General features: G+C 46.2%; 1 protein-coding gene across 1 annotated transcript in view; it reads left to right on the top strand.

The window, feature by feature from the left end:
- The window catches only part of BAIAP3 (BAI1 associated protein 3), a 285,407-nt gene that overhangs the window by 229,628 nt on the left and 39,840 nt on the right, over positions 1-15,939 (top strand). Inside the window, exons 26-27 of the mRNA XM_063430408.1 lie at positions 626-694; positions 9,764-9,843. Coding sequence (XP_063286478.1) covers positions 626-694; positions 9,764-9,843 — 149 coding nt within the window. The remainder of the gene's footprint in view (positions 1-625; positions 695-9,763; positions 9,844-15,939) is intronic.

The raw sequence follows: 15,939 nt of genomic DNA, 5'->3' as shown, positions 1-15,939 counted from the left end.
CAATGCATTTCTACGGGGGAACATTCAGCGCTTCCATGCAGAGCGTGGAGACACTGAACGTAGGTGACTGCCCCTAGAGGTGTTACTAGACAACATTAAGCTGCAGTGGTTCTGGTGACTACAGTGTCCCTTTAAGAATTGTATATTTGTCATTGAAAATAAAGCTTTGTTAGTTTAAAAAAAAAAAACTGGCTCCTAGATTCAAAACAAATTTGTCAAGCTCTGGCTTAACTCTTTGACAGAAAGCTATCAGCTGATGCTATCAGGCAATAAGCTATATCTGCAATGCATGGCTTAGCTTAGAAACCAGAAGCAACTAAGGAAGAGCTTCCAGCTCTTAGGCTGAGGTAGTGATTATGGTGCTTGGAGTGTTCGCTTAATATACTTTTTGAAATAAGGTCCATCAAAACTTTCAGCTCCAGACCCATGAGGCCCTGAATCCGACCCTGTTCAGAAGTAGCAATGCCATAGTACCTGTAAGCAACACAAAATTCTACGGGTGAAAAATAATGAATTTGTAATGTAATACCAATTTGGGTTTTCACGTTTAATAGAAAAAAAAATCTCCAAAAGGTTTAGTTTCATAATTTGATCATTTGCACAAATATTTCTATTTTCTGTACAGATGATTGGAGATATAAAGAAATATATACAGCATATAAGTCTGTCTCCAGATTCTATCCAAAATGATGAGGTGAGTAGATTTACAAGTGAATGTTTATAAACTGGATGTTGAATTAAGGATGTCTTTCATGGTAGCACTTCCAATTCCCCCACCCGTTAGCTGTCATCATATTTTGATGCACGTCATCTTTTATATATATATATTTTATTTTTTTGTCTAATTTTTGAGAATTATTAATAAATGTGTGATTACAGACAAATAAAAAGTATGAACTGATAAACTCATGATGAAATGAACCGATATGTCAACAATAGTGATGTCCCGAACTGTTCGCCAGGAACCGTTCGCCGGCGAACATAGCTTGTTCGTGGCGAACGCGGCGGGCGAACATATGCGATGGTCGGTCCGCCCCCTATTCGTCATGGAGGTGGGAGGGTCTGGGAGGGAGGGTTTGCTGCTGATTGGCTGGAATGTGTCTGCTGACTGTGAGGTACAGGGTCAAAGTTTACTCAATGATGACGAATAGGGGGCGGACCGATCATTGCATATGTTCGCCCGCCGTGTTCGCCACGAACAAGCTATGTTCGCCGGCGAACGGTTCCTGGCGAACAGTTCGGGACATCACCAACAATCTTCAGGTATCTCATGTATTTCTGCAAACCCTTCAAATTCTCTAAGGTGTTTTTTTTATCAGGCATTTTGTACTAGAAATTAAAATTCAACATCTTTTTAATTAATAAAATAAAACATAATGAGAATTTATTTGTTATCGTTCATGAAAAATGAGTTTATTTAACTTTACATGAGTCACATTTCTTTTTTTTTTTTTACAATCTTTATTTTGAGATTTTACAAATTAAATGAACAATATCTTTCGTGTAACATTTGAGGCAGGTAGTTTGGAGTGTGCACAGCATTGAGAGGGTCACTTCTCTGTTATGTATCACTTGTGGGTAACGCTGGTCTAAGTTTGGTCTAACTTTTATGCCCCTGGTTGTCGTGCTGCATTGGCATCCCTACCTTGCTTGTAGTCAGGGTTTTGGTATTGTGCTCAGTGTTTACCTGGTAGCCCCCTAGCTCCTTCTGAATATGCATTGCGTTACTCTCCTGTTTGGATTTCTGGCCCCTCCCCGTATTTTTTGTGTGCCAATCCATCAGTCTCAGGAGGTGCGCTGTTTGCTAGAACAGTTGAATGCATGGTAATTCTACACCGCTCATTTGTTTTGGTACAACTTTGCTCTGTTAACCCTGGGGGTCCCCAACTTCCATACAAACTTTGTTAGTGCAGTGTTGATTGACAGGAAAAATGCCCTTGGTATTGCTACTGATATGGTTTGAAAGAGGTACAGTAGCTTCGGCAGCAAGTTCAGTTTTAGCACATTGAGTCTGCCGAACCATAAGATGCAGAGTTTGTCCCACTGGGCCATGTCGTTTTGGAGTGTATGTAGGATGTAGGATGAGTAAGAAATTGTCTTGGTATAGCTTTGAGTGGTCCTTCGTGAGCCATATGCCTAAATATTATATAAATATATTTGGTCTTTGCACCATTGAAGGCAAATTGTGAGCTCAGGTGCATACTTTACGCGTCTGGTATCATGACCGGGAGGACCTCTGAGTTATCCATGTTCAGGTTCAGGTTGGCCAAGCCGTCATATTCGCGGAACCTGGCAAGCAGGTTAGACAACGAGACGGCTGGAGCCTCTAAGAAGAATAGCAAATCCTCTGCGTATGCCACTATTTTGTGTTCCCTGTCTCCCTGCCTAAATCCCATGATTCCCCTATCCCGTCTGACCGCCTCCAGGAATGGTTCTAGAGAGAGGGCAAACAGGAGGGGGGACAGGGAGCATCCTTGTCTTGTGCCATTCCATATGGGGAAGAAGGACGAGAGGGCTCCGTTGATGCGTATCCTGGCATTCGGGTTGGTGTAAAGGGATGTGACCCATGCAAGCACGTGAGGTCCGATGCCTTCTCGGCATCGACGGACAAGAGAAGGAGTCATCTGCCAGATGTCCTAGTGGCATGCCTGAATGACGTTGAGGGCTCTGATGGTGTTGTCCCTCACCTCCCTACCCGGAATAAAGCCCACTTGGAAGATAGGCCTGTTGTGTGCACAGATCATGGGGTCCTTCTATTCCTTTGGTATGTTGACGATGGTGGCCGACAATGTGTCCGCAGGGAACTTCCCCCCCTCTAGGAGAGAGTTCAGTCCCTTCAATAAGTAAGGGAGCAGTTGGTCCTGGAAATTCAGGATGCAAAGCATCGGCAGCCCATCCGGTCCTGGGGACTTATGTGGCTTGGAGATTTTAAATGTGTATTGTAGCTCTGGTAGGGTTATGGGTGTCTCCAAGGCTTCGATGTTTTCCGCCGTTAGGGTTCGTCTGACATGTCGTCGTAGATATTCCCTCATGTCTGGTAGGGTTCTTTGAGTGTCTCCCGAAGCTCTCTTTAGGTGAGGATTATATAAGTCAGAGTAGAATTGGTGAAATTCCTTTGTAATTCCTTCCGGGAGTTGGGTTGTGTGTTCCCTGCCTGTTCTGATCTTGGTGATGTGGCTCATACGCCTCCGTTTCTGGAGCATCCTGGCGAGGAGGCGGCCACACTTGTTGGAATGCTCATAGAAGTGTCTCCGGGATTTACGAATTGTGAAAAGAAATCCTTGGGATAACATCTTTCAGAGGTTCCTCCTCTGCTTCGGGAGTTCTTTGTACCTGTCTTCCGATAGGGTGTCCTTATATGTCTGTTCGAGGGAGGCGGCACGCCGGGCCAGTTCAGCTGCTTCTCGTCTCTGTTCCTTTTTGCGGTGTGTACAGATGCGGATGAAGTTGCCTCTGACAATGCACTTATGTGCCTCCTAAGCGGTCAGTGGGTCTACCTGTGGTGTTTTCCTCAAAGTAGTGCCCACTGATCAGCCTGATATCCTCCACCATGTCCATTTCCTTCAGCGTCTCCTTGTTCAGTTTCCACTGTCTATCCTTTGGCTTATACAACGGGGAGCGTATGTGGTCTGACCATGTCGCCGGAAGAATCTCAATTTTTTGTGCCAATGTAAGGTATTCCTGGCTCAGCATTATGTAGTCCAGCCGGCTATACCTCCTGTGTAAGTGGAGTAATATGTTTAGTCCTTGGTATCTGGGCTTAGGACTCGTGTTTGGGGAATAGATGCAGGCGAACATGTACGTGCGGTCGGTGATGGTCCCCTTGAGGAACAGGTATCTGCCCATGGGGTCAGTCTGTTCGGCGATGCATGTGAACGGAACTGTTAATGCAAACAGTATGACCACGCCCTCTTAGGGTCTCTGTGATTGGCGAAAAAGCCCAGCGGGTACCTCAAGTCCCATAGGGCTTGTCCCTCCTTCCCCTGTAAGTGTGTTTCCTGCAGAAAGGCAATTGAGGCTCGTGCTGCCCACACTACACGTAGTAAATGGGATCTGCGTTCCGGTGAGTTAAGTTCTCTGACACTGTTTGACCACAAGAGAAGGAGGGCCTCCTCATATCTCGCCTTCCCCGTCTCCATCTCAGCGGCGTCGCTGGGGATACCTTGATCGGTCCAATCCACCAGGCAGGGGGTGCCGTGTCCACGGTCAGACTGCGGCAAGCGCGGGGCAGCCCAGGGCCTCGGCCTCTGTTTGGGGGAAGGGAAGAGGGGAAGAGAGAGGCCCCTCAGCATAGTGGGGTAAGGAAAACAGTTGGATCCCTGTCAAGGGGCCTCCTTCCCTATGTGAAACTACAGTAACTCAAAAAAAAAAGAAAGAAACTATGTACAAAGAAAGTGGTGACTCAACACACTAGGTATGGGTGCCTGTCCCATACCTCTACTATCTGTGTGTCTGTTAATTGGCCCTGTCTGGCCTAGTGGTCCACTGTACGCGTGTGTGTGTCACTCAGTTCTGGTTGGTCTGGTAGTCAGTCAGATTCCCACATGGGAGTCGGTGTCCCCTGTTTGAGCCCTTGACTCAATATATATCCCACTGCCTATGTAAAGCGTTGAATGATGCAGTCCCTGTTCGTCAGGAAGCTCGGTGCTTACTATCCCTGCTAGTGAGTGTATTGTGGGTCCTAAACCCTTGCTCTGGGTCTGCTCCCCGCCTCCAGGCATGTGACCCCTAGTCTCCAATGTCAATCGCATCAACTGTATTCCTTGCGTCACACTGTCATATTGGTGTGCTGAAGTTCCTGCGTATGCCCACTCGTCTCCACCTCGCGGGTTGTTTCTTTTTGTCGAGGCCCTAATCGTGTTCCACTGCTGCCCCGTCCCTACTGTCCCTGTGTATCTGGCCACCCAGATTATGTCTGAACAGAGCCCAGCGTATGCACACCTGACCCATCCCCTACATGCTGTCTTGCTTACTCCTTAACACCGTACTGCACTGTGTGAGTCCTCTTCCTACGACCCGCCATCTAGCACAAGGGCGATGGGCCTGTGGCCATCTTGGTTGCCTGCCGCCTCTCGTGTGTTCACATGGAAGTCAGAGTTAGCGGGCCCAATATTACCATGCACGTAAATGTTTGCATCCTTCGTCCCAGCCCCTGACCCACCGGGCAGTCCTGGGTGTGCCCCCCCCATTTGACCCCATTTCCCCCTCCCCACCTATGCTTGTTACCCCCTCTCCACTTGGCTTCAGGCCCGTGAGCCCGGGAGCCGCTTCAAGGGTGCATCGGGCCGGTGCTTGTGGGCTGTCTCTGCCTCATTTGCCTATGTACCTCCGGGCTGCTCCAGACAAGTGCTGCCCCAGTGACCGATACCCCCAGCCCCACCTATGCTACTTGGCCTCCCCCCTGAGAAAACCAGGCCCTGGGAGTACATGCTTGGATCGTGATTGCTGGGCCTGCCGAATGGGCATCGAGCGGCATGACTGAGTGGGTCTCAACAGTTGGTGTAGTCCCCTGGCGCTCTGATATGAAGGGCCTGGAATTATGTTGTAGGGAGCCTCCCCTCCATCTGTCATCTATTCCCGTGTGGTCTCCTTCCGCCCCTCATCCCGGGTAACTCCACCCATCCCCACCTATTCTGGAAGGTCCCCCTCTGGGTTCGTGTGGGCCCTAACTAAACTTGAAAACTTAAATAAAAACTAAGAACCTAACTCAATTTGACCCTGTGTCGGGGGGAGAACAGTACCTCAGGCGTCCTGTTGATTGAACGCGGTGTTGGTGTCCTCTGTTTCCCGTTGCGTTGTGGAGGGTCTGTTACTGACGTGTATACTCCTTGCTTGTGTCAGACCTCCCTGTCTACATGGTGCCGGGATGCATCTCTGACTGGGTTCCTGTGTTCTTTCTTCTAGGAGGCTTGCACGTCCCGGCATCGTTGGGTCATCTAGTAGCCAATTTTGGATGCGGATGTTGGGCAGTCTGAGGTCTCAGAGAAGGTTTGGCACGTCATCCAGCCACCAGCCATGTGCCACCCTGTTTGACTTGCAGGCTAAAGGGGAAGCCCCATTTGTAAGGGATCCCTTTCTCACAAAGCACCAATGTCACAGGTCGGAGGGCCCTCCTGGTGTCCAGCGTGAGGCCCGACAGGTCCTGAAACAATGAGATCTCTGCTTCCTGGAACTTGATCATGGAATTCACTGTTTACTTTAATATTTAATTTGAAGTTACTAGTTCCTATTGTGCACTTTTAAATACGTATTTCCTGGACGAGTCTCTCTTTTATGTATTTTTGTGCTGTTTATTATTATTCGTTATGATGTTTACTTTTACATTTTTCATGTGTTGTGTTTTTCACTTTTTTTTTTTTCATGAGTTCATTCCTCCATCAGGGCCATCTTAGCAGCATTATAGGCACCCCAGGCAAAGCACTGCACTGGGGCCTTGCCTACACAACCAATCAGAGTAGTAATAATGTAGATTATTAATAAAAAATAAGCTTATATTTATTGGTACCTCCAACAAAATTAGTGTTTAAAAACTTAAAAAAAAACATGCTGTACCGCAGAGATTAATCCACACAAACGTTTAGACAATATAGCATGTGCCTTGTAGTTGAAAAACAAGATATTTGGGGGCGGGGCCGGGCCGCCGAGCCGACTGGAAGCCATCTGCACTGGCTCCAGTTCCAAACCCATGGAAATCACATAAAACGATGGTAACGACCCAAAGCCTGATATTCTAACGCCATTTAACAGAGAATATCCCCAGCTTCAATCCAATACCTGGAAGGCACCCACTGCACACCAGATGAGCTAAAACAGCTACCCTTGGCCTACTAGCCGCATAAGCCTAAACACACGCGGCCGCCGAGATGACTCTTAATGCGATGCCAAGACGGGAAACAGTCTCACGAAGGAAACCTGGACACAAGGAGCCCTATCACGGCTCGGGGCACAGCCCCGCTCCCCTCCTCAGCCAGCGGGGGTTATCCCGGCCACATGGCGGCAGTTCACACAGCGGCGGGGGTTCCCGCGTTGGTGCCACACGAGTCGCCTGAACTTGCAAAGGCTGTCTGAAAAGCAGCCCGCTAGCAGACATGGACGCTGATGAGGAGGGAAGCCTACACTAATGGGAGGAAGCAATTGCACGCTGCTCTGGGGATCCCGAAGGCAGCTGCCACACGAAAGGACCCCTGGTCGCCCAGCTCCCGAGAGAAGTCACGGACCCGGCCTTTGGGTTCGGGGGTGGCCCAGAGGAGATCTGCTCCCAACACTGTGAGCCCTGTGGGGCAGTAATACACCTACCTTTCCGGTATACCGGTCGCCGTGAGGAGGTAGACCCAGTACCAAGTGTGTGGCCAGCGCTCAGTGGGGCAACTGGATCCAAGCACTTCAAGGAAGCATATGCGGTGCTGGGGAGGTGCAAGAGTTGGCCAGGGCATGGACTCTTGAGGGGGGGTCTGGTGCACTGAGCCGGACTCTGAGTGCCCACGGTGCCACAGAACGCCACGCGGGTAGGTTGGGCCTGACCTGGGGAAGACTGGTGGAGGATAGACAGCCTAAGGAACCCTCAACAGCAGGCATGACAAACGCTCCCACATACCATTGTTTACTTTTCTGTCGTTCCACTCTATAGTCATATCTAAGGCATGTCATGGAGTACTCCTAACTTTATCCACAAATAGCCTTTACCATGCTGTCAGTTTACTATGTTTTACCCTATCCCATCTAGCAATGCATCTTATACACATGTCTATATAATCTTGTGAATTTGCTCCACACTACTGTTACTGCTATAGACGTGCCAGCCTAGCTTTTTCCACAATTTAAAACAAAATGTGCTGTTTCACACGCCAGTCTTAAACATTGTATGCTAAATTGTAAGCTGTACAGAGTTCAATTAATGATGTTTCATAATTACTCAAGCGAGAATCTACACTGTTGAAATACTAATCCTAATAATTTAAAAATGTGCCTGACTAACATATGTCACAGCCTGTATTGCAAATGTTTTCTAAACTTATCCTGATGCCGTTGTTGTGGCGCACCAGAGCAGTATGTTACTATTGTGCACGACAAAAATAAAGAATTAGAAAAAAGAAAAGAAAAACAAGATATTCAACATGAAAATGGTACTCAGTTGGTAAATGATGCAGACGGACATGGCACAGTAAAAAATGACCATGAATTATTTATTATTAATCAAGTGTTCAACACAAACGTTTGCAAAATTTCTTTGCAGAGAATTGCTTTATAATTGGCTTGAAGTCAATGGTCTTCAAGATGTCATTTTCCATACACATGAGTGAAAACCTGTTCAAAGGCTGCTGCCCCATTATTTTTTTTATTTTTATCCGTTTCAATGTAGAAAATGAACGCTTTCCTGCACAGCTGATGAGCGTCGTGCACATGAGCACTCTGAGTGCAAATTCAACATTTGGAAACTTAGATTTCAAGTTGTCTAAAATTATTTTTCTGTACAATCAATGGAGATTCTCACAATTTTCCTCAAGAACCACGTAGTGCTTGAGATGCTCACATTCATTTAAAAGTCCACCTAAATGTTTTAATAAAAGAGGGTTTGAAGGTTCTGAATAAATCTCCCAGAATGATATACTGAAAAGTTGGCAAGCCTATGGGGCCCCCTATGTTCATTGTGCCCCTGGGCAACTGCCCATGCGTCAAGATGGCTCGTGTGTTGAGAAGTGCCGTGGTTTGGTTGTGGTGTTTTGTTTTCTACTCTTCACTTGTCTGTTGGGGGTTAATCTTTCACCCCTATTAACTAACCGTTAGGTTGAATGTTTAAATTTTCCGGCGGTCTGTTATCACACTTTGCCATGCGGCACAAAAGGCATGACTTGGGAACATGTTTCTTTTTCTTGAATTGCTTTAGAGAAAGTTTGCTATGTTACCACATTCAGTGTCTCCACCCTCTGCATGGAGACAGTGAACTTTACTTATAGAGAAGCATTGATTCAATACATCTCTATGAGGAGATGCTGATTGACCAGGGCAGCATTTGGTTCCTCCCCTGGGTCGCCTCCTTGACTGAGAGCATCAGAATTAACCTATGGGAAAGCATTGTGATTGACTGAGATCACTTCTGATGGTGTTAGCCAAGGAGGCGGATCAGGGGCAGAGCCACTACCAGCAGACCGGAATAAAGATAAGATTTGACTATATTTAGGGGTGCAAGGGAGGGGAGGGGGGGCTAGATGGTGTTTTTAACACTGTAGGGTCAGGAATCTGTTTGTGTTCCTGATCTTATAGTATTCTTTTTAAAAATTGTTGGAGTATCTCTTTAAGGATTCAGTAACATTCATAGTTTAAAAATGAACAATCTGAGTAAAGTTAGGCTGAAAATTACTGCAGTTGTACTCTACAGAAATCAAAATACTGTGAGCAGCACATCAAAATATTTTACATTTTGAATGCTTTGTTCCTAGATTCCATACAGGAATAAAGATTTTTGTTTTTTAATTTTGCTACACTAATCGAACAAGTAAACTGTCATTGGGATGAATTGCAATTTCAGATATCTATGCAATAAAAATGTCATATTTACTGTTCCATTTGCTGGCTTAGAGTATATTTTTAGAAGCGCTGTCAGAGTGATTGCTATCATGTTTACAGAGAATGTAACAAATGTGGGGATAATTTTAAAGATAATCATAATTAATTTGGACTTTACAGCTCATCCATTCAAACATCTGTAATCTATCTGTCATTTTAATCTCTAACTGTCTAACATATGGCGTGTAATTTCTTTTAGGCGGTGTCTCCACTAATGAAATATCTTGATGACAAATTAATTATACTGAGTGAAACGTTAGTGAAAGAAAACCTCAACAGGTAATGAAAGTAATAGTTATGTCTTTAAAAAAACAAAACAAAAAAACACACAAAATTACCTATGAAGTTAAAAAAAATTTAATATAAAGATATATGATTTCATTACCTTGCAACCATTTATTCAACAAAAACCTCATAACATCACATGTTTGTTAGGCTGCCAGGTCCACTATGTGTTTCTGAACACACATCATCTGTATATATTGATGGACAGTACATGAAAAGTGCTACCTAACCCACAACGCAATTTAAGTCATAAGCTATTGATGAATCATGGATCATATGAATTCTGCATACAGCCCTGCAGAACTTTTCATGAACAGCTAGTCAAAATTATGTGGGTTCTGGTAAAAAAAAAAAATACATCTGAAAGCCCTATATTTGTCGCCACCAAATTCAATGTATTTTGTGAAATTAAATATTTTCTGAAATAATTGTGGAAATTCTGAAGCAGCATTAGAACATGTTACAGCAGCAAAGAGCGTCACAAGGAGAGGAGATTGTCGGTCCCTCATCCCAGCAGAAGCAAGCAGCACTGAGGGATGAGACGGTCGGTTCCACTACCCAGCACCCGGCAGCATTACAAGGAGTGGAGACAATCCAGCGGCAGTGTGCAGTCCAGGGAGAGAAGCATTTTGTCCTTCCTCTGCAGCGGCAGAGTGTGTTACAGGGAGAGCAGTGTGTCACCCCTCCTCCTCAGCAGCAGAATGGGTTACAGGGAGTGTAGACAACCGTCCTTACTCCCCAGCGGCAGTGTGTATTCCAGGGAGAACAGTCTGTCGCCCCTCCTCTGAAGCGGCAGAATGTGTTACAGGGAGTGGAGTCAACCGGTCTCACTCCCCAGCGGCAGTGTGCAGTACAGGGAGCCGAGTGTGTCGTCCTTCATCCTCAGTGGCAGAATGTATTATTGGGAGAGGAGACGGTCGGTCTCTCTCCCCAGTGACAGTGTATTCTGCAGGGAGTGGAGACAATCGGTCCCACTCCCCAGCAGCAGTGTATATCCCAGGCAAAGAAGTGTGTCGGCCTTCCTCCTGTCAGGGTACCTGAAGCCTCTACCTCCGAAAGAGGTAGAGACTTAGTAGTTTACTCCTCCAGCAGGTCGGCTTCCTCCATCCCTCGCGGCTCTCCTAGACACTCTCACGCCGGCCGCGAGGGATCCGTCTCATTTTATGACGTCACGCACGCTGCCCGACGTCATGACGTCAGTCCGGACCGATCTGTCACTCAAGTGACTGGAAGCCACTCAGGACTCGTCGGAGGCGGGTATACTCACTGTAACCAGGGTATTTAAACCTGTTTCTCCCATTCACTCATTGCCCTGTCGTGGTTCTAGCCTGTCTAGTCACACAGTGCTCTGGCGATTTCAGTTATTCCTTTGGTTCCGACCCGGCTAGTTTGACTTACTCTGTTTCCCTCTGGTATCCTTGACCCGGCTTGTTCCTCGCTCACCTGTCCTCTCGTTCCCTCGACCTCGGCTTGTTTCTGACCATTCTCTTTACTCTCCGTACGTTAGTCCGGCCATTCTAAGGTCCGGTATACGTACCCTGTCCTGTTTGTACTTTGCGTGTTGGATCCCTGTCCCGATCCTGACATTACGACAGGGCCAATGGATCCTGCAGGTACAAACAGTCAGGTTGGTCCCTCTGATTCCAGGTTTGACGCCATGGAACACAGAATGGACCAGATGGCACTAGCACTACAGGCGCTATTATCTCGTGCCAATAACCCACCTGAGGAGATCCGTACTACTTCCATCTCTCCTGTAAGTTCTGGTCTAGAGGTAGCCACTGTAGGTGCCTCTTCCCGTATTACCCCACCTGTACGTTATGGTGGTTCACCGGAGAAGTGTCGTGGTTTTTTGAACCAGATTAGTATCCACTTCGAACTACAACCTCGCTCCTATCCCACAGATAGGGCGAAAGTTGGATTTATTATCACCCTACTCATTGAGAAAGCTCTGAGATGGGCCAACCCACTATGGGAGAATGATAACCCATTGGTATATAATTATAATGCCTTTGTAGCTGCATTTAGAAGAACTTTTGACCCTCCTGGTAGGAAGGTTAATGCAGCCAGATTACTGTTGCGCCTGAGACAGGAGAACCGAACACTTGTGGATTATGCACTAGAGTTCAGGTCTCTGGCGGCAGAAGTCAAGTGGAATGAGCAGGCTTATATAGATGTATTTTTGAACGGGCTATCAGATATTATCCTTGATGAGGTTGCTACTAGGGAGCTTCCTGAGAATTTAGAGGACTTAATTTCGTTCATTTCTCGTATTGATGAGCGTTTAAGAGAGAGACAGAATACTAGAGAGAGGAACTTCAGACCTGACTTTAAATTAGCCCCTACATTTCAAAGTCCTGATTCCAATACCTCACTGTATCCTGAACCTATGCAGATAGGCAATACTCGCCTCTCTGAAGAGGAGAGGCAGTACAGGAGAAGGGAGGGTTTATGTATGTATTGTGGAGCCAGAGGTCATTTGCGTCTGAATTGTCCTACTCGCTCGGGAAACGCCCGCACCTAAGTTTCTCTAGAGGACAGGCCTTGGGTGTTTCTATTTTGTCCTCTACGCATAATTATAAAGATCACAGGCTTCTGCTACCAATTTCTTTAACGTGGGAGAAGGGAATGCTAAAGACCATGGCCTTGATAGATTCCGGAGCTGCTGAGAATTTTATCGACCAAGCCTTTGCTACTAAACACACTATCCCATCCCAGTTAAGGGATACACCCTTGGCCGTTGAGGCCATAGATGGTAGACCTTTACTTGAGCCTGTTATCTCTCGTGAGACTATACCCATTAACTTAACTATTGGTATCTTACACGAGGAGAACTTATCACTTATGCTCATTTCATCTCCTTCTGTTCCCATAGTCCTGGGCTACCCATGGTTAAAGAGACATAACCCTATTATCGATTGGGAATTAGGGGAGATAATCTCATGGGGCCAGGGTTGTCAGGAGAGGTGTTTACGCAGGGTGTCTCCATTGGCTATGATTAACACACCCGATAGTTCTACCCAGTCTACAGGGAGACAGATACCTCCTCTGTACATAGACTTGAAAGCAGTGTTCGATAAGAAGAACGCTGATACACTACCCCCACACAGGACCTTTGATTGTAAAATTAATCTTTTGCCCGGCACCATGCCCCCCAGGGGTAATGTATATCCTCTATCCATTAAAGAGAATTCTGTTTTAGAGGAATATATTCAGGAGAATTTAGACAAGGGATTCATTAGGAGATCCTCTTCTCCCGCCGGGGCTGGATTTTTTTTTTGTTAAAAAGAAGGATGGCTCGCTCAGACCATGTATTGATTACCGAGGTTTGAATAAAATAACCATTAGGAATGCCTATCCGATCCCCTTGATTACCGAGCTCTTTGATCGGCTAAAAGGTTCTAAGATTTTCACCAAGTTGGACCTCAGAGGGGCATATAACTTGGTGAGAATTCAACAAGGCCACGAGTGGAAGACGGCGTTTAATACCCGCTACGGGCATTATGAGTACACGGTCATGCCTTTTGGCCTTTGTAACGCACCGGCAGTATTCCAGGATCTAATTAACGAAGTTCTTAGGGAATTTCAACAGGATTGTGTTATTGTATACCTGGATGACATTCTCATACACTCTAGAGAGATTGAGACCCACCATAGACAAGTCAGAAAGGTATTACACAAACTTCTACAACACGGCTTATACTGCAAATTGGAGAAATGCAGCTTTGACCAGACCCAGATAGATTTTCTTGGATACGTGATTTCTGGGGAAGGCTTTAAGATGGATCCTGACAAACTCCAGTCTATTCTAGATTGACCATTGCCTAAGGGACTCAAGGCTATCCAGAGGTTTATTGGGTTCTCCAATTATTATAGGTGCTTCATTAAGGGTTACTCTTCTATTATTGCACCTATTACCAATATGACCAAACAAGGGGCTGATACTAAGACTTGGTCTACTGAAGCTCTCGTTGCTTTCAAAAATCTCAAATAACTTTTTGCTTCTACTCCAATATTAGTCCATCCTGATACATCCTTGCCGTTCCTACTTGAGGTTGATGCCTCTGAGACAGGAGTAGGTGCCGTTCTCTCACAAAGGTTGGGGGTAGATAAACCGTTACATCCTTGTGGTTTTTTTTCCAAGAAACTTTCTGGGCCTGAGAGCAGGTATGACATCGGAGACAGGGAATTGTTAGCAGTCATTAAAGCCTTGAAAGAGTGGAGACATCTATTGGAGGGCACCTTACATCCGGTTACTATTTTGACGGACCACAAGAACTTGTCCTATATTGGGGAGGCTAAGTGTTTGTCCTCTAGGCAAGCTCGTTGGTCCTTATTCCTGACTCATTTCAATTATGTACTTACTTACAGACCTGGTTCTAAGAACTCTAAGGCCGATGCTTTGTCTCGACAATATGAACCTTTCACTGTATCTGAACCGATTCTTTCTTCTATAGTTCCTAAATGCAAGATTGTTGCTAATACGAATCTCAGGATTCATTCCCCGTTACTGGCCGAGATCATTAAGCTGCAACATCTAGCACCTAAACAGACTCCTGAGGGTCGACATTTCGTTCCTCCTACTCTTCAACTGGAGCTGTTGAAATGTTTCCATAACAGCAAGATGGCGGGACATCCTGGTATCCGCAAGACGTATGCTTTGATTTCTAAAGACTTCTGGTGGCCTGCTTTACGTAAAGATACTAAAGATTTCATCGCTGCGTGTGAAGTGTGTACTAAGACCAAACAACCTCATACGCTCCCAAGTGGATTCCTGCATCCCTTAGAGGTACCAGAGAAACCATGGTCTTGTTTGGCCATGGACTTTATTGTCGATCTACCTATCTCTAAAAAACAGACTGTTATCCTCACCGTGGTTGACAGATTCACCAAGATGGCCCACTTCATTCCCTTGCCTAAACTTCCATCCTCCCAAGAGTTGGCAGAGATATTCGCGAGGGAGATTTTTCGCTTACATGGGATACCTTCCCAAATCGTATCTGACAGAGGGTCCCAATTTGTTTCCCGTTTTTGGAGATCCTTTTGTTCTCAACTAGGTATTAAATTAAATTTCTCTTCTGCCTATCATCCCCAGTCTAACGGAGCTGCTGAACGTACTAACCAAAAGATTGAGCAATATCTACGTTGTTTTGTTTCCGAACACCAGGACGATTGGGTCGGTTTGATTCCTTGGGCGGAGTTCGCGCACAACAATCTCGTTTGTGACTCTACTCATTCAAGCCCCTTCTTCATGAACTATGGCTTTCATCCATCTATTCTTCCCTCGGTTTCTCCTTCCCAAGGTGTACCGTCGGTTGATGTACATGTTGCCAATTTGAGGAAGTTGTGGGATCAGACTCAACAAATTCTTCTACACAATTCTATGCTGGTTAAGAAACACGCCGATAAACGTAGAAGGGCGGCTCCGATTTTCGTTCCAGGCGATAGAGTATGGTTAAGCACTAGGAATATTCGGCTTAAAGTTCCTTCCATGAAATTCGCTCCTCGATATATTGGCCCTTACAGGATCTTGACTCGAATTAACCCAGTGGCGTATCGTCTAGCTCTCCCAGCTGCCTTACGCATCCCTAACTCCTTTCACGTTTCATTGTTGAAACCCCTAGTTTGTAACAGATTCTCCTCCACGATCGCCCCTCCTCGCTCTGTTCAGGTGGAGGGTCAGGAGGAGTATGAGGTTAACTCCATCATTGATTCTCGTATCTCTCGGGGGAGAGTACAATATTTGGTCGACTCGAAGGGATATGGTCCTGAGGAGAGAAGTTGGGTACCACAAGAGGATGTTCATGCTCCTCGCCTTCGCAGGGCGTTTCACTCACGCTTTCCGTCTCGTCCCGGTTCCTTCCGCCCGGTGGGCGTATCTGAGAGGGGGGGTACTGTCAGGGAACCTGAAGCCTCTACCTCCGAAAGAGGTAGAGACTTAGTAGTTTACTCCTCCAGCAGGTCGGCTTCCTCCATCCCTCGCGGCTCTCCTAGACACTCTCACGCCGGCCGCGAGGGATCCGTCTCATTTTATGACGTCACGCACGCTGCCCGACGTCATGACGTCAGTCCGGGACGATCTGTCACTCA

The sequence above is a fragment of the Pelobates fuscus genome, chromosome 8, assembly GCF_036172605.1.
Source record: "Pelobates fuscus isolate aPelFus1 chromosome 8, aPelFus1.pri, whole genome shotgun sequence".
Taxonomy (NCBI): Eukaryota; Metazoa; Chordata; class Amphibia; order Anura; family Pelobatidae; genus Pelobates; species Pelobates fuscus.
The sequence above is the reverse complement of the archived record's forward strand: the minus strand, read 5'-3'. Positions and strand labels throughout refer to the sequence as shown.